Source organism: Emydura macquarii, unplaced genomic scaffold (assembly GCF_026122565.2).
Source record: "Emydura macquarii macquarii isolate MOO-44397 ecotype Brisbane River unplaced genomic scaffold, CSIRO-AGI_Emac_v2 contig_2473, whole genome shotgun sequence".
Lineage (NCBI taxonomy): Eukaryota > Metazoa > Chordata > Testudines > Chelidae > Emydura > Emydura macquarii.
Window position 1 is genome coordinate 21,944,591 of NW_027132610.1, and position 16,722 is coordinate 21,961,312.

The 16,722-nt window shown below is 43.0% G+C and overlaps 1 protein-coding gene across 1 annotated transcript in view; it reads left to right on the top strand.

Moving 5' to 3' along the window:
- The window catches only part of ERICH6B (glutamate rich 6B), a 45,305-nt gene extending 31,360 nt beyond the window's left edge, over positions 1-13,945 (top strand). The window contains exons 10-15 of the mRNA XM_067562713.1: positions 570-634; positions 1,280-1,395; positions 5,064-5,152; positions 5,486-5,638; positions 12,037-12,265; positions 13,721-13,945. Coding sequence (XP_067418814.1) covers positions 570-634; positions 1,280-1,395; positions 5,064-5,152; positions 5,486-5,638; positions 12,037-12,265; positions 13,721-13,945 — 877 coding nt within the window. The remainder of the gene's footprint in view (positions 1-569; positions 635-1,279; positions 1,396-5,063; positions 5,153-5,485; positions 5,639-12,036; positions 12,266-13,720) is intronic.
- The last annotated feature ends 2,777 nt before the right edge of the window (positions 13,946-16,722 follow it).

Sequence of the window (16,722 nt, forward strand, 5' to 3'; positions counted from 1 at the left end):
AGAAAATTAAGAAAGCCCACAAAGGTCAGGGCCTCCTTTCAAGAAGTAAGGAACTGGGGACTGTGCTGGTGTGACCTAGTGTAAATAACTGGGCATGGTTAGGTTCTCCCACCATCTGGGAGAAAAACCTCAGGTGACTCCTTTACAGTCTCCCATTATCCAGAACCCTTTGCAGAAATCAGGAATCCTCTTCACTGAGTTTCTGGACCAATAAGCTACAGAGCGTAACTGATGGAGCATTGCATGTAGAATTCCATGTTCTCACTTTCCCATGTGGTCATGCACATGGAGCAATAAAACCTCTTCTTTTGAACCCTGGCGGGGGTGATGGGGGAAGGTCCCTTAGCCTGCTGGACCCCACCTCAATGTTGCCACTCAGAGAAGGCCTTGCTGAGCAGACAACAGTGTTGCCATAGGGGTGGGACGGTCAGATGGAGTATTTATTTACATACATAAATGTCCAGGTACGACATCATGACCTCATGTTGCATGTTTTTCTGACATTGTTTAGATTGTCATCAGCCAAAAACAAGTGTAGGATTTTAAAATATAATTTTTGTTGTTCTCAGGTTGAAAGAGAGAGGTTTTGATAAATACAGGGAACTGTATGAGCGGCATCTTAAGTATGGTGCCTGTAAGTACTGTTACCGTGGTATTGTTTGAGTCATTACGTTTGATTTCGAATCATATCAGACAGGAATGGAAGAGACCAATTAGGTCACATCTAATCCCTCCTCTGATCATTACAGGATTGTTCCCTAGAGAACATTTTATAGCATATTGTCCATCTAGTTTAACTACTCTAAGCAGCGGGGCTTACACCTCCCTCCCGGGATATGTCTACATTACACCTGGGAGTGAGTACGTAGACTTTCGTTAGCAGGGCTCACTCTGGCGTGCTAAAAATTGCTGTCCTGACACTGCAGCTTGGATAGGCACTCAGTCTCAAATGTCCCCCCACTCTCCTAGCTTGAAAGCCTGCGGTGCAATGTCTACACAGCTATTTTTAGCGCACTAGAATGAGCGCCGCTACACAAGTCTGTGGACCTGGCCTGCATGGCTCACTTCCAGATGCCCTGTAGACATACCCATCGAGTTTATTGTCAGGTTTTCCCTGATGTTTAGACTAAATTTTTCCTTGCATTTGGTTTATCTTTAAGCAAAGCCAGGAACTGTCACCAAAGTGCTGTGATATAGAGGAAAGCAGGGCTAATTCCTAGCTTTGAGAAGCAGAACTGCACTGCATTTCCTGAACACCTTCATTTTAAAATCATTTCAGTGACCAAAATTTCATTTAAATTCTCGGAACCCCAAGAAAAGGCCACAGCTGGTGGTCCGAAGCTGCCTCAAACTCTTGAAGACCTGGATACAGAGTTCAGAGCAGAGCACTTAAAGGTGTGTGATAACCCGATGGATGTACTGTCTTTTGAGGCTATTACCTATCACTCTGGCTAGATGAGTAGTCTGAATGCTCACAAGATTTGGTCTAGTCAGCAATATCTCTTGAAGGTGTGCGCTGTTAGTAAGAGCAGTAATGACTGTGACAGAAAATCTCAATGGGACTTGGAAAAGTGGGACAGTGACATGAAAACTGTCACTCGAATGGTGAGAAGAATATGCTGAACCTCTACTTTAAAGAGAGCACCTTCTCTGTAAGCCCGTACAGCTATTCAGCCCTCTCATCACCTACCTTTGGTAACAGTGTACTCCTCTTTACATGTCTATTCCAGTGCCTGTCCCAGGGCAAGGCACGTAAGATGAGTATCTGTGTATCCTGGTGGATCTCTGTAACTAGCATACAGAGCCTTCCTACCAGTGAAACTACACCCCCAAAAGAAAGATTTTGGAGGATGCAGTCTATTCAATGAACTGCCCAGAGATGTAGTTTATCATTATTTATTTATTCGTGCTGTACTAGCCCCTAGTGGTTTTAACAGCAATCAGGCCTCCATTGTGCTAGGTACCATACAAACCCATAAGAGAGAGTCTCTCCCCCCAAATACCTTACAATCAAAATAGACAGACAGACAATTGAGAGAAAGGAATTATTATTATCCCCATTTTACAGAGGGCGAACTGAGTCACAGCAAAATTATGTGACTTGCCCAAGAGGCAAGGTGGGTGAGGTAATATCGTCTGTTGGCCAATTTGTGTTGGTGAGTGAGACAAGCATTCGAGCTACAACGGGCTCGTCTTGAGATCTACACAGAGCTCTTCTTCACCTAGACCTGCAGGAAGAGCTCTGGGTAGCTCGAAAGCATTATAGAGCCAACTGCCAATCCTAGCATGGCTCATCAGTGACCATGGGAGTAGTTTTTGATTCTCATCTCCAGTTCTACACATGTGACTATTCACAATTTAACCCCAATAGCGATGTATCTTTCTAGAGATCCAGACGGGAATAGTGCGGGTGTTGCATATTAGTAATGCGAAGCACTGGCAGAGTGGGGGCAGGAGGTGGATCGAAGAAGGCAGAGTAGCTGCTCTGAGGCAGTATGGTTGGTTCAGACCAGTGCTCTTGATTGGCTGGTTCAGACCATACTCTTGATTTCCCTTCTGAATTCTTAAAATAAAAAAAGAAAAATTCAAAAAGAAAAAGATTTCACATGCACAAGTAGCTGATTTTTTTCAGAGTTAAAAAGGACTTTTATTTTCACCATCCGCCGGATAAGGAAAAGAGGCCAGTCCATTTAACCAAGATAGACACAGGTAACATAGTTTTTAATCTGGCAGGGATCAAATGTGTGACATAGACCTAGAACAAAACCAGCACCACCAAACAGCAGAGTAAGGAGTCAGAGATATGCAGGATCCACCTTTCAGCATCTCTTTTGGTCTCTTGTAGCTGGTTTCCCTACCATTTCACATTGCTGATGTCAATAATGCAAACAATGAGATAACAGCACCCTTGTCTGGACAGAGTCAAATTGAGTGTGGTGCTTCATAAGCAGCCAGTTCATTTACACCAGGCTGTGCCTAGACATATGTATTAGCAAAGGCCAATGACTTACATTGGACTGGAAACTAGGTTATATACAGGAAGGTAGCAATATGGTATGTTGGCTTTACTCTCGTGATTCCATACCTCTGCTCCCCCACTCACTCCCTGCAAGGGCTTCTTCCGAACCCTGTCACTGAACTACACCAAATAATCTAGGGCAGTGGTCCCAACCTTTTTGAGTGAAAGCCCCATTAGTTAACACATGCGCCCCTCCCGCCCCCGGCCATAAACACATATAACCCCTATAAACACATACAATGACAATAATAACACTAAATTACATAAATGATAATAATAATAAGTAACTCTTACCTGAGTAGGAAACTAAACCTCCCCTGGCGCAGCCGCCACTGCACGCTCCATGTGGCCCCACCGCTTCCCACCCCTCGGGGACTGAGGGTAATGGAGGAAGCGGGCATTGGCGGGCTGGCTAGGGTTGCTCCAGGCCCCCACCGGCACAGGGCACCAGGTCAGCTTGCGGTTGGGGGGCTGCTCCTCTGTTCCGGCCGGCCCGGAGCTCGGGTTGCTGCTCCTTCGGGGGGGGGTGGGGGGGCTGCTCCTCGGCTCCAGCCGGCGCCGGACCTCAGGCTGTTGTGCCCGGCTGGCACAGGTTTAATGACCTCAGTATTAGTGACGCCTCATGGATCCCCTGTAACCTTTGGTGCCCCGAGGGGGTCCCGCACCCCAGGTTGGGAACTGTTGATCTAGGGCCTTGCTCCTGTTGAGCAGCCCCTTATGAAATGAGGAGTCTCAATCCTATTGGCTCCAGTGGCACTACCCAAAGAGTAAGATGCTACTTCATGGGCCTGAGGTGGGAAGGTGCTGGGGTCGCCTGTATGGTGCCGCTCACTGCCAGCTCTCATGGAAGCCAATGGGCACAGGTGGCGTTCTGCACCAAGCCTGCATTGCGAACAAGGACTGGGCTGTTACATTGAAATCCCTCCTGCTTTCCAAAGCAGAAAATGTTAGAGTGCCTGTAAATTTACATGAAAATTACCTTGATTTACATCACAAGCAGTGGTGGGGTTTTTTTATTTTAGCTCTAGAAATCCATTGTACTACTTTCCCCCACCCCCAAGCTATGTGGATGACAAAGCCTCCTATCTAGAACCGTCTGCTTTTTAGCTTCATAAAAAGCCTTTGAAAAATGGCAGCGAGAGCAACATTTATTTCTTTCTCCCCCTCCCCACACCCAGGAAATAATTTTTACCTCGTTTGCAGAGCCAAAATATACATCCTCAGGTTATAAATTAGAGCTATTGTTATGGCCAGAATCAGTCACCTCACCCAGGAGAAATGCCTGCGCCTGGAAGCTACAGAGGTGGAGCGCTAATCTTCTTGATAGTGAAATGGTGGGGAAGGCCTCTTTCTGCAGTTCAGCTTTATCTGTTGCTTTAATAATGCTAAAATGCTAGAAGTAAAGCCTCCCGCCCCATTCCCACTGACAAAGCAAACTGTTCTGCATGCGTCTAGGAAAGGCAAACGGCCCTGCTATTCATTCCTATGAGGAAGCATTGAGCTCAGTCTCATGCAGTGCTTGGAGCTAATCCCCAAGTAAAGAAATGTTTATATTTTCTCTGCAATCATCTGTCAGTACACTTCAGGGTAAATTACTCGTGTGTCTGAGGGAAGGAAAGCCTCTTGACAAATTATATCATTTGGGAAAGGCTACTAATATAAATTAAAGAGAGCCAAGCTTTGTACATGAGACGCGTAAAATATAAAATGGGAGGGTGTCGTCACCTGTGTCAGTTAGTAGACATTTTTAATTAAAACAAGCCAAACAAACTTCAAGGGTAAAATGGGAGATATACCATCTAAAGATTTATAGTATTGGGCCAAATCCTTTGGTCCCAGTTGGCGCTGAGCAAATACTAGAGGAGAAATTGTTCATGAATATCATATTTGGAATCTAAGCCTTTCTGTCACACTGTTATGGATTTTTAGTTGGGGGTGCACATGCTGCATACACAATCACAAAAAGTTCCTGATGGGTCTTAGGACTGGCACTCCTCCCTTCACCCACTCTTTCGCTCCTCACCAAATTATTTTATTTCTACAGCATTGTCATGCTTTTGAACCTGTAAGAAGATATTATCCTGATGGGCAGAAATTCTTTCTTCTTTTTCCAGATGGAACCGGTCAGGTTTTGTATCCAGCAAAGATGTATTCCTTTAACTAGTGGGTCAAATTTCAGAAGGATCTCATTGAGGATTTTTTGGCTATGAGTTTCCTCCTATGCGAACAGATACACCATCTCTCAATATTTTAGCCAGATTCCCAGGTGGTGTAAAGCAGGGTAGCTTCAGTAACTGCAGCGGAGCTGTGCTAATTTAAACCAGACAAGGATATGGCCCTTTGCGTCTACAGCATATGGTGTTCCACCAAAATCTGCCGTATTGTGTGTGTGTGTGTTTTTGTTTATGGGGGAGGGTTAAGTAGATTTTTAAAGAGGCTGGTTTTTTTTCCTTAACTATTTCCCAGTTATCCATCAGGTAACATTGCCATCCTGATCATGTATGTCAAGCATGTACAGTTTACATACGTCGTCCTAGAGGATCAAACATACTCAGGGATTCGAGCATTCTTCACAAACTGCGGCTATGCGACATGCTACCATAGGAATGGGCTCATCTGGTAAGCACACGGACTGTTAGCAAGGCTGCCAGACAGTCCTAATGATTACAGTCAGAAAGCCTGGGCCTAATGATCAGTGACCGGGGACACTGCCTTGCCGTTTGGGGTGGGGAAGCCCCAGCAGACAGGCTAGCTGAGCAGGCAGGGGTGGCTGGAGATCTGGCACACTTTAGTGGTGCCAACTCTCCTAGGGAAAGCGCTGAGCCACTTGCTAGCTGTCCATGGAGGAGGAGCAATGTGCCTTTGGACTTAGGAGAGGCCAGCTGTGGGGGTGGAGAAAGAGTAGCAGACTGACAGAAGCCCTGCTGTTCTTTGGGGCTGCTCCCACTACATCCAACAGAATATGGAGGGTGGGTGTAGCTAAGTGCTAAAACCCATGGGTGCTTATTTGGCCAGTCCAGCCTTGATTGATTGATATTGAGTATTGTAGCGGCTCTGATAAGCCCTAATCATAGACCAGGGCCTCATTGTGCTAGGTGCTGTACAAACACAGCAGAAAAGGTGGTCCCTGTCCTGAGGCGCTTGCAATCTATGTTTCAGACAGAAGCCAACAAATTAATACAAATACAAACAAGGGAGCACAAGGTAATTCTGAGCCAAAACTGATCAGCAGACTCCACTTAAGAGACAGTGACAATGAATTGAAAGCAGCCCACTGCCCTCATACTTAATACAGAGGTATAACCAACACAGCCTATAGGCCCCACCAAATGGGCACTCCATCGTGAGCTGAGGTGGGAGCCATTCCGCCCTCAATGAAGTATCACATGCTGGTATTTGTAGTTAGTGTCACACCTCTTCATTAAAGAGGGCAGTAGCTGCTGTCTCCTTTGTTTTATGCACACGAATTGTAGGCCTCAGTCTTTGGGCAAGTTGCCAGTAATTCTGAGTGTTCAGCAGAGTTTGATTACCCCAGTTACACTTCCCAGTCCCTTGCTACCTCCTTTCTCTCAGTTGGATTAAACCCAGCTATGCCACCATTCCTGGCTTTAACCTCCCAAGATGTTTTGCCCGGATATCTTCCTGTAGATTAGTCTGTGCGTCAGAATGGAAATTACAAGGGCAGGTACCATTTGGCTTTGTGGCAACCTTGCATTTGGTTTGTTTCTCATTTCCGGTGAATGCTTCAGGCCATAAAGAATTGCTCAGGTGACCAATTTCTTCCATAGACTCAACCCTAATATCTAATGATATATTGTTTGCAGGAGGAATCCCTGCTTTTTAAGTCATCAAATTCTAATTTCCACACCCCAGAAGGTTTACCTTCTAAAAGCTAGGGAATGAAAGCCATCACTGTAGTACATCAATATCAGTTTTTCATTTTAATCTCTTACACTGGAAAGCAAGTGTGTGCCGATTTAAATTTTACAAATTCTCCCTCTGTTGAAACTAATTAATGGATACATTAAATGTCTTACTGGCTGTTACAAATCATTGTAAATAGCTTTTATAATAACACTTCCATAAAGCCCACTACCCTCCCAGTATTTGCCTCCAGACACATTGTGCTTTCATCCATCATGAAGCAGTATGATTTTTACAACACAGCAATTCCTAGCAGCAGTAAAATACCACTGACCGCACAGACCTGACCCTTCTGTTTTCCACCTCTCTCTCTCTTTTCTGCTGCCAGTCCATTACTCTCCCTTGTCTCACTTGTCTAGAAATGCCTGTGCTCACTTTAAGAACACAGTGGTGGTTTCTCTTGTTTTCAGAAGTAGTCCATCCCTTTGGTTCGCTTATTTTATTTCTTCTCTCTCTTTTTGTCTACAATTGTGACTGTAGAACACGTTCCCTCATTTTTAATGTTTTTGCCAAGTAGCATCATATCATATCACACCACTTGCACTTGTTCATATTCCGATGGCAATTGGACCACAGCAGCAGTCATGGATCATGAAGAGAAATATTATAGTGCAGCAGTAAATAGTAAATCCCAGAGAGATTTAAGCATCATAATCACAATCCCATTTTCACCATGAGAATGAGTTTATGGAAATGCGGTGCCTCTGAGTAATCTTACAATTTAAGGCTGCTTAACCATGTGCTTCTCATTCCATAATCACAACTTACACACTTAGCTGTTCTTCTTTTGCCTTTTTTCAGGTCTTTCAGTTATCACATAATCACTCCCATGTTTCTTTTGGGATTTGCCCAAGCTCCTGAACTGGTGTATATGGTGTAGCTGATTCACACTAGTCAAGGGTGTGGGCCCTTGATTTAGGATGAACTGTTGTGAGAATAGGGAAATCTTTGCTCAGTGCTTCATTGTAGAGATAAATTAAGGACTATGTATAATAAACTACTATTATAGTCTATTTAAAAAAAACAAACCAACCTTGATTTCAAAACCAACCCACCTTTGTGCCATCTAAATTTAACATAAACCAGTTCAAGTATGTCTTCAATGTGTGCTCCAGAGCATCCTAGCTGTGGTGTGTTATTGTTTTTGCATTTCTTTCTTTCATTACTTGACACACAATGTAACATGGCTGCTAAGCTGTTCACAGGCCTTTGCCGCTTTGGACTGTTTTGTGTAGCAGTGAGGTGAGAATCAATTTCTTTATATTTAAATGGGAAAAATTCAAACTGACATGTAGGATGAACTAGAAAAAACTATCCAAACTTCTCATTTTAGGGCCCTTGATCAGCTCTCAGAGCCATCATCACTCTGCCAGTGTTGTAGCTTGTGCATTTGTGCTGATTTTTCTATTTCATTCATCAGTCTTTCTTTATCCAGCAAGTCAGCTCTCTCATACACACACAACTACACAGAGAACATGTATTTCGTTTTAACTGAAAATGTGTAAGCTACAAATACATACAGATATTTGTTTGGCAATGAGAACTTTCAGGCATCCAGGAGAAATGATAATAGAGAGACACAGATATGTAGGTGCTAACTTATATGACCTGATTCTACACCCTTTCAGCTCAATGGCAGTGTTCCCACTGATTTCACTACCTCAGGATCAGATCCTTATATAAGCAAAACAGTAATGAAAACATCTGAGGCCATCAACTGCTGTCATTTACACAGAGGCAACCCTATAGATGGAAGGTCAGGGGAGGCTTGCCACTGGAAATGATGGGAGAGTTTGAGCCACAGATTCAAAATTGAGCCAGTGCTGTGAATGACGATACGTTATAATAAGGAGAACACAGCCTCACTGCACATGCGTTTTTCCTCGTCCAAACTGCCAGGATATGGTGTTGGCTCCTGAGTCTGTAATTCTTCAACTATTTAATCTTCTAGCCATGGGGCAGAATCCAGTGGACTTGCACTGTAATAAAAAGTGTGTGTCAGACGGCACGTTCTAGACAGTACCACGAGCTGGTTGGGAGAGCCTGAAAGGGTTTTCTCTGTGTTCCCATGATGCAGCGAAATGGCTGAAACACTGCGACACCATTCACAATGGAAAACGGGTCACAAAGGATGTGGGGTCAAAAGGCTTCCACAGTTAAGCCAAACCAGAATACATGAGCTGTGGTGCCCCCACGAGACCGCCTCAGATTTCCTGCTGAATAAACACAGCAGAATGAAATTCACTCCTGGGCCCCTGAGCAGCACCTAGGTTGAGCCACCACTTAGACCCTCAAAATAGGGTGTAAGCGGTGCAGCAGCCTTCTGTGGCTGGCCCTCTGCACTGGGGGTGCACTTCGCTCACCCCTGTGTGCAATGTAGCAACATGAGCCACAGAATGCACGCCCAGCCACTCACCGCCAAAAATGACTGTACTTAAACTCTCAAGAAGAGCTGCCGCGGGAGTGTCATTTTGCTCTGCTAGTGGGAATTCGGAAACAAAAGCATCATGAAATTGTCTTCTGGGGGGACGTCAGCCCACAGAGGAATTAAGTGCCACTCATATAGGTAGGGTTTTTTTTAAAATCTAAGTGTATGTACTGGGTGCGCATCACTGTGATATGTGGGCGCCTTACACTTATGATCAAAATACAGTAGAAAGAAAAGGCCCTCCCAAGGCCTACTCTAGTTTCTTGCCACAGGCAGTCGGAGGAATTCTGATGCTACTTTAATAGTTTTCTGTGGAGTAAGTGTGTAACTTTGCCTCTCAGCTTTTGCAAAATTCAGTTAAATAATCCCCTTTTGAGGCCATTGGAAAGAATAATAATAATAAGAAAAAAACCCCAAGGGTTGGAGAACAGCAGGTGAGAGCTGGACTTCTGCTTGGAAGTGGTTACGTTTATAGCCATAAAAGTTTCTGAGACATTCGCTAGGCTAGGTGGGGAGTGTTCTTCTTCCACAGCTAGCCCTAAGAGAGCCCATTGTGAGTAGCATGTATGCACAGCCCCGACTCCACCTGCTTTTATAATTATTTCAGTTCTCTCACTTGCATTTTGAATACTGATGGCCAGGCATTCAATGTTGCATGTGGAGGGCAAAGACTGCAGCCCTGCTCCATGTCACTGTGTAAAAGAAAGAGATCCTGGAGTCATAATGGATAGTTCTTTGAAAACATCCACTCAGTGTGCAGCAGCCGTCAAAAAAGCTAACAATGTTGGGAATCATTAGGAAAGGGGTAGATAAGAAGACAGACAGTATCATATTTGCGTCTTTATACATCCATGGTACGCCCACATCTTGAATACTGCATGCAGATCTGGTCTCTCTATCTCAAAAAAGATACATTGGAATTGGAAAAGGTACAGAAAAGGGCAGCTAAAATGATTAGGGTTATGGAAAAGCGCCCATATGAGGAGAGATTAAAAAGACCAGGACTTTTCAGCTTGGAAAAGAGACGACTAATGGGGGAGATGATAGAGATCTATAAAATCATGACTGGTATGGAGAAAGTAAATAAGGAAATGTTACTTACTCCTCATAACACAAAAGCTAGGGGTCACCATATGAAATTAATAAGCAGCAAGTTTAAAGTGAACAAAAGGAAGTATTTCTTCACACAACACACAATCAACCTGTGGAAATCCTTGCCAGAGGATGTTGTGAAAGCCAAGACAATACCGGGGTTCAGAAAAGAACTAAATAAGTTCATGGAGGATAGGTCCATCAATGACTATTAGCCAGGATAGGCAGGGATTACTGTTTGCCAGAGGCTGGGAATGGACAAACGGGATGGATCACTTGATGATTATCTGTTCTATTCATTCCCTCTGAAACACCTGATATTGGCCACTGTTGGAAGACAGAATACTGGGCTAGATGGACCATTGGTCTGACTCAGTAGGGCTGTTCTTATGTTCTTAAAAGTATTAAAGGGACACATACTGATGGCGAGAACTCCTTTAGCTCAGGAGTGTAGATCAGTGGTGGGAAACATGTTTATGGTTTTAGCATCAAATACTTGCCCAGAACTGGGCGATGCATCACACACATTGGATGCCCCTGATCTTGAGAGGCCATGATTGTGAAGTGTCTGATGTCTGTAGAGTACGTCTGTTTTCCTAGGATGCATCCAGCGTGGTCCAAGTGAATCAAGCAGACTTCAGTTAAATTGGATCAGATGCAATGGGGTCAAAAGAGCTCACCACCCACACCCTGGGGCAGATTTTCAAGAACTGTACTCCCTTTTAGGCAGCATGTTAAGGGCCCTGTATGTGAAGCATTGAGCTTTTTTTGAAAACTTGGTCATAAGTATCACCACGGAAGCTAAGCTATTCTGAAAATCTGGCTGCAATTGGGGAGTTCTGAGCCCTTGAAACTCTTTCTTAGAGCCCCACCCCCACTTCCCACTCTCCCTTCATTATATAAACTGTTACAAATAGGGCTGGTCAGGAACATACCAAAACTGTTTGAGGGAAAAGGTCAGTTTTGATACACTTCTGGGTTAAAAATTTTTTTGGAAAATTGTTTTGAAAGTGTCTAAACATCCTATTTTGACATTGTCAAAACATCCATTTTGTTTTTAATCTGAAACAACCTTTCCTTTAGCAGTTTAAGCTACTTATGGTAGCAATTTAAATAAAGTCAAAATTGAAACCAAACAGCTCGATTGACCTGACCAGATTTTTTTTTTTTGGGGGGGGGGGGGGGAGAGGGAGGGAGATGGAGATTGTTGTTCATGAAAACTTTTGAGATTGACTTTTCGGCCTGATTGGCACTGGGAACATTTTTCAAAATCCCCCAAATTTTCCTGGGATGGACAAACTGTTTCCTACCCAGCTCTGCTTACAAGCATATCCATCACGTGATGGGGATTGCTGTAAATTAAAAGATTTTGTGTTTGGACAAGTTCACAAAGCAGAACTTGCTGGGCCTGATTCTGGTCTCAATCAGTCCGCAGAACATCAGGAGAAACTACACGGACGGCAACAATGACACCAGTGTGAGAGGAGAATGAGAGCAGTTCTTCATGATTTGTATTCCCCAAGTGGTGTGCGCTTTTGTCATCTTCATGCTTTTACTCAGGCTCTTTCTCTAGGCTGAATCTGGATCTCCACTCTGGCTTCTACTTGGATAAGACAGGAAGACGACACAAGCACTGGAGCTGGCATGACTTCAGCCATCATGTTCATGCACCTCCTTTCCAGCCCATCTGCCTGAAACTAAACATTTATATCAGGGTTAAGATTGTAGCGCAGGATCAAATTTACCTATCATTTACTAAACAACACAACTGTATCCGTTTCAATGTGGGGGTGAGGCTAAAGGTAAGTTTTCGGGGCTGAACGTCAGCACTACAAATCCATTTCCTATTTACCAAATAACAACACTAAGCTGTCCCAATGGACAAGACATTGACTTGTTCAGAGAAATGGCTTGACTGAGATGTGTTAAAAATTGTTACCAACCACTTAGTCCACATCTGCAATGGCTGCTGAATACAGCTAGCTGAAATTTTTTATAGGGGAACGTTTTTCCGTCAGCAAATGCTGCTTCAGCAAAATTAATCATCCTACGGGACTGATGCCGATGACATTTCATTTGCTAAGGTCAAAACATTCCATTTGGACATTTTCAGAACAGAATCTGTTAATTTTTTTGTTTGTTTGTTTCAAAATTACTTTCATTTTGAAATTTATTGTAGAAAACAAGTCAATTGAAATAAACATTTTGATTTTCTCTAAACCAAATGTTTCAACTGACCTGAAACAAATGGGTTCCCCCCTCTGGAAATCCTGTTTTGCAGGAAACAAATTGTTTTTGTTCCAATTCAGAACTAAAACTTCAAGAGCACAGCTTTTTCTACTAAATGGAAATGCTGTTTCCTGCCTAAGTAGCTCTCCTGCTGAACTCTGGTTAATAATAGGGTAGTGACCACATAGGCATACATTTATATATCTGTGCCCTCTGCTGGATGGAAACAGAACTACTCAGCTCTTTTCCATGGTTCCCATAGTTCTAGCAGTTATGAACTCTCTTAGCTCAAGTGATGAGGATCCTGTGGTTTTGGAGCAGGAAGATCCATGTTCACTGTCCTGTAAACAGTGAGCTGGAGAGTGCAATTCCCAAAACTTTTCTACAGCTGCTATATTGATCATTGCATGGTGAAAGTCCCTCCAAAGCACTCCCCCCCCCCCCATACACACACACATCCTTTTAAAAATGTAGCTTGTGGGGAAAGACAAATTGGAAATGGAGGGATTAGTTACACCTATATCCTACTCACTTCCTGTTTGAAGAAACCAGGAATACTGCTGATCCTTCCTTAGACTTTTAATGAGGTTTTTGCTTTGTGGAAATTACTCCAGAATGTGACATCTCATAAAATCAAAATGAATTTCTTGTGGTAACCCCTAATAACTGGGGTATCACAGAATGATGCATTGTGGGATTACTTTCAGTGAACAAAGGCTGCACTGGGAGGATTTCACAGTAAAAAGGTGTGCGAGTTTAATTTACTTTCAGAAGCAAATAGCCCCTACCTCACTTGGGCTAGTAGGGACACTCAGCGCCAAGGTCTATTTAACTATGTTAGGTGTTTTTCAGTTTATAGGTGAAGATTTAATATGGTTTAAATAAAAGCTCAGTGTAAATACATTGCTGCACTATCAGTCTCATGCATTTTTTGATATTTTGCAATGGGACTATGAGCTAGTATTAATCATGGTGCATTTTCAGTTGGCTTGGAAGATTAAATTCTCTTTAAATTGGCTATTTTGCAGTTGAAAGAAACAGCCACACGCCACTTACTTAAACCAGCAGAAAGCCAGCTGGGGCTACTCCTGCGCTCCAAAACCATTCAGATCAACAGCCTCCTAGCCCAAATGCGGAAGGCATTGCGAGACCTGCAGAGCACGCCATTAAACAAATTTCATGCATTGCCTCTTGTTCTAGCACAGCTGCGTAAACTACTGGCATGGAGACATAGAAAGCCTCTTGTCCCATAGACACGTTGAGTGCTGGTATGTTAGACCAACTTCTCTCTGTCAAGTAGGGTTAAATGGTCAGTTCACCATGAAAACAATAAAGCTCATTTTCAAGCATGTCATAAGATTTTTTTTTTTTTTGGGGGGGGGGGGGGGCGGTATTTCAATGGAGAGCATTTATGGCACTGAGCAGCACATCACAGCAAGCTTGAAAATATTCAGTGGATTTTATATTCCTGACTATGGATAGACCAGTCTATGTGCACTAGTTAGATGGAATTCGAAGGTGGTTCTTATAGGCGGAGAAAGGATAGTAGGGGTAAACCTTAAGTGTGGTGGGAGCCTGTGTAAAACAGTGCCTGTTGTGACCCAGCGAGCATGTCTTGCACCCTTGCCCAGCATTTATACCATTCATTGTGGGATGAATAAGTAGCACATGTATAGTGTAACAAAACACACTGCATGGTTACTAAAGGGGAAGGGTATGAATATGAAAGAAAGGAGAAGATTGTGGATGAAGAGTCTCTCCAATGTTTATCACAGTGATCATACCAGGGGGTTAGCAGTGAAGTAGCCTGAGCGACAAGAGTTGGTGTTGAAAAATCTGGCTGGTGTTTTTATTTGAAGCCTCCACCTGGCTTCTTCAGTGGCACAGTGTGAAGAGAATGGGACTCTGCCGCAGATCCTAAATGAAACTGCAAATTAATCAAAGGTATGAAGCTATGATCTGGTTCTTTTAAATGATCCAGTTTTCTTAAATGAACCAGTTGGGCACCTCTCCTGGGATCAGTTAAGTTGATAGGACAGAAGAGAAGTGAAGAAGCTGATACAGTTTGATTAGATATGGAGATTATACTCCCTTCCTGCTACTGGTCAGCACTCTGCCAAGCTATATTTATTTCAGTCTGTCCTCGTAAGTCACTTTCTCCAGTCCTTCACGATTCTCTTGTGCTGCTCTGAAAGGCTTGCAGTTTGTGTACAATTTTCTTGAAGTGCCCAGAACTGAATGGAGTATATTCTAGGAGTGGTCTGGTACTGAATGAAAAGGGACTATGTTACAGAGAGCAGCGAACTTAGATCATCTCAGTGTATATAGCCTAAACTTTTTTCCCTCTCCCCTTGAATACCTGGGTTTCATATTTCCCCCAGTTACAGTAGCTTGCATTTTAACAAGTTCCGTTTCATTTTTATTATTTCCTGACCATATTTCTAACCTCTCTAGTCCCTTTACTAGTCATCGCTACACTTTATTTAGTCTTTCCATCCATGTGGCAGCACTTCTAGCCAAATCAATTTTAATTAGTTTTTCCAAGTAAGATTTCAAGATACTATCAAATGATTAAGGATATCATTTGGTCACAGAGGTCACGAATTCCATGAGTTTCTGTTACTCTGTGACTTCTGGGGCAGTGCTGGAGCAGCTGTCAGCCCCGGGGCCACCGCTGAACAGCTGATCAGCCGGCCAGCCCCCAGGCTGCAGAGCTACTGACTAGGGCCATCCACAGGCACTTAACAGCTGATCAGCAGCCAGCCTGCTGGAGCATGTGGTTGAAGCAACTGCATGCCCCAGCAGCTCTGTTTTCCCCCTCCCCCAGGGTATTTTTAGTAAAAGTCAGGGACAGGTTGCAGCGTCTGTACATTTTTGTTTATTGCCAAGGACCTGTCCCTGACTTTTACTAAAAATACCCGACAAAATCTTAACCTTACAAATGATGTACCAGAATTCAGATCTTAGATGTACTTAATTCACTTCTTGCACTAGACTAGTAAATATATTAAAAGGTGATCAAGTTCATGTGGCATGATATTCTTTATAAACTCTTTCTGCTTATTCTTTATGGCTGTGTTATAGTTTATATCCAATGTACCTAGGAAAGTATGACATGTTACAGATTTTTATAAACTTAGAAAAAAAATATACTGATCTAATAAATATTTCTCCCATAAGTGGAGTGTATGCTGAGGTGTTTTATGTTATCCCCCCATTATTCCTCGTGTTTGAAACTTCTTGACACAAAGGTGCCCCTACCATTTTCAATAATTTAGTAGCAATAGGGATGGATGTTGAAACTGGACTGAGACTCAACATAAATAAATAATAATGTCCAAAATACTTCTTTGGGTGCCACTTAGTTATTCACTTAATTTAGTTTTGCATGGTATAATTCAAACAGGTGCTCAAACCCTGCCTCTTCATTATGTTTTAAGTGTCCAGGGAAGCGATCAGGAAGCAACTGCTGTGAGGCACCACTGTGTGACAATAAGAAAGCACTTCAATTTTACAAATGAAATGAGGGAAAATAGGATTTTTATAAATAGTTAATTCAAATGGCAGTGTCAAAGCCGAGGGATAAATGGGAAGTTTATATTGCCTTTACAAGGAAGAAACCACCATCCTTTGGAAGGAACGTTCCTACAGGACTGACCACCAGAAGAACAATACATTGTAATGAGAAAGGATGGATAGATTAGCCTGCAAGTACTTAGGCAACAAGAACCGCCATCAAATAAAATAAGGACTGAATAACACTTGTGCGTTCTGCCATCAACTCCCAAGTTTACTCTTAGCAAAAGCCAACTACTTAAAATATTACAACCTTGGTCTCTTCCCTATAATAAAATTGCAGCGAAGAGACAATTTAGTCACACAAGATCTTTCATGACTAAAGAAAATACAAATTTACTTTTATTATGACTATAAAGAGATGAATTTAACACAATTAGCTGCACACTCAGTACTCGGTGATGCATCTGTCTGTGACAGATAAAGTCAGTTCTCTTACTGCTAACAACAAAAT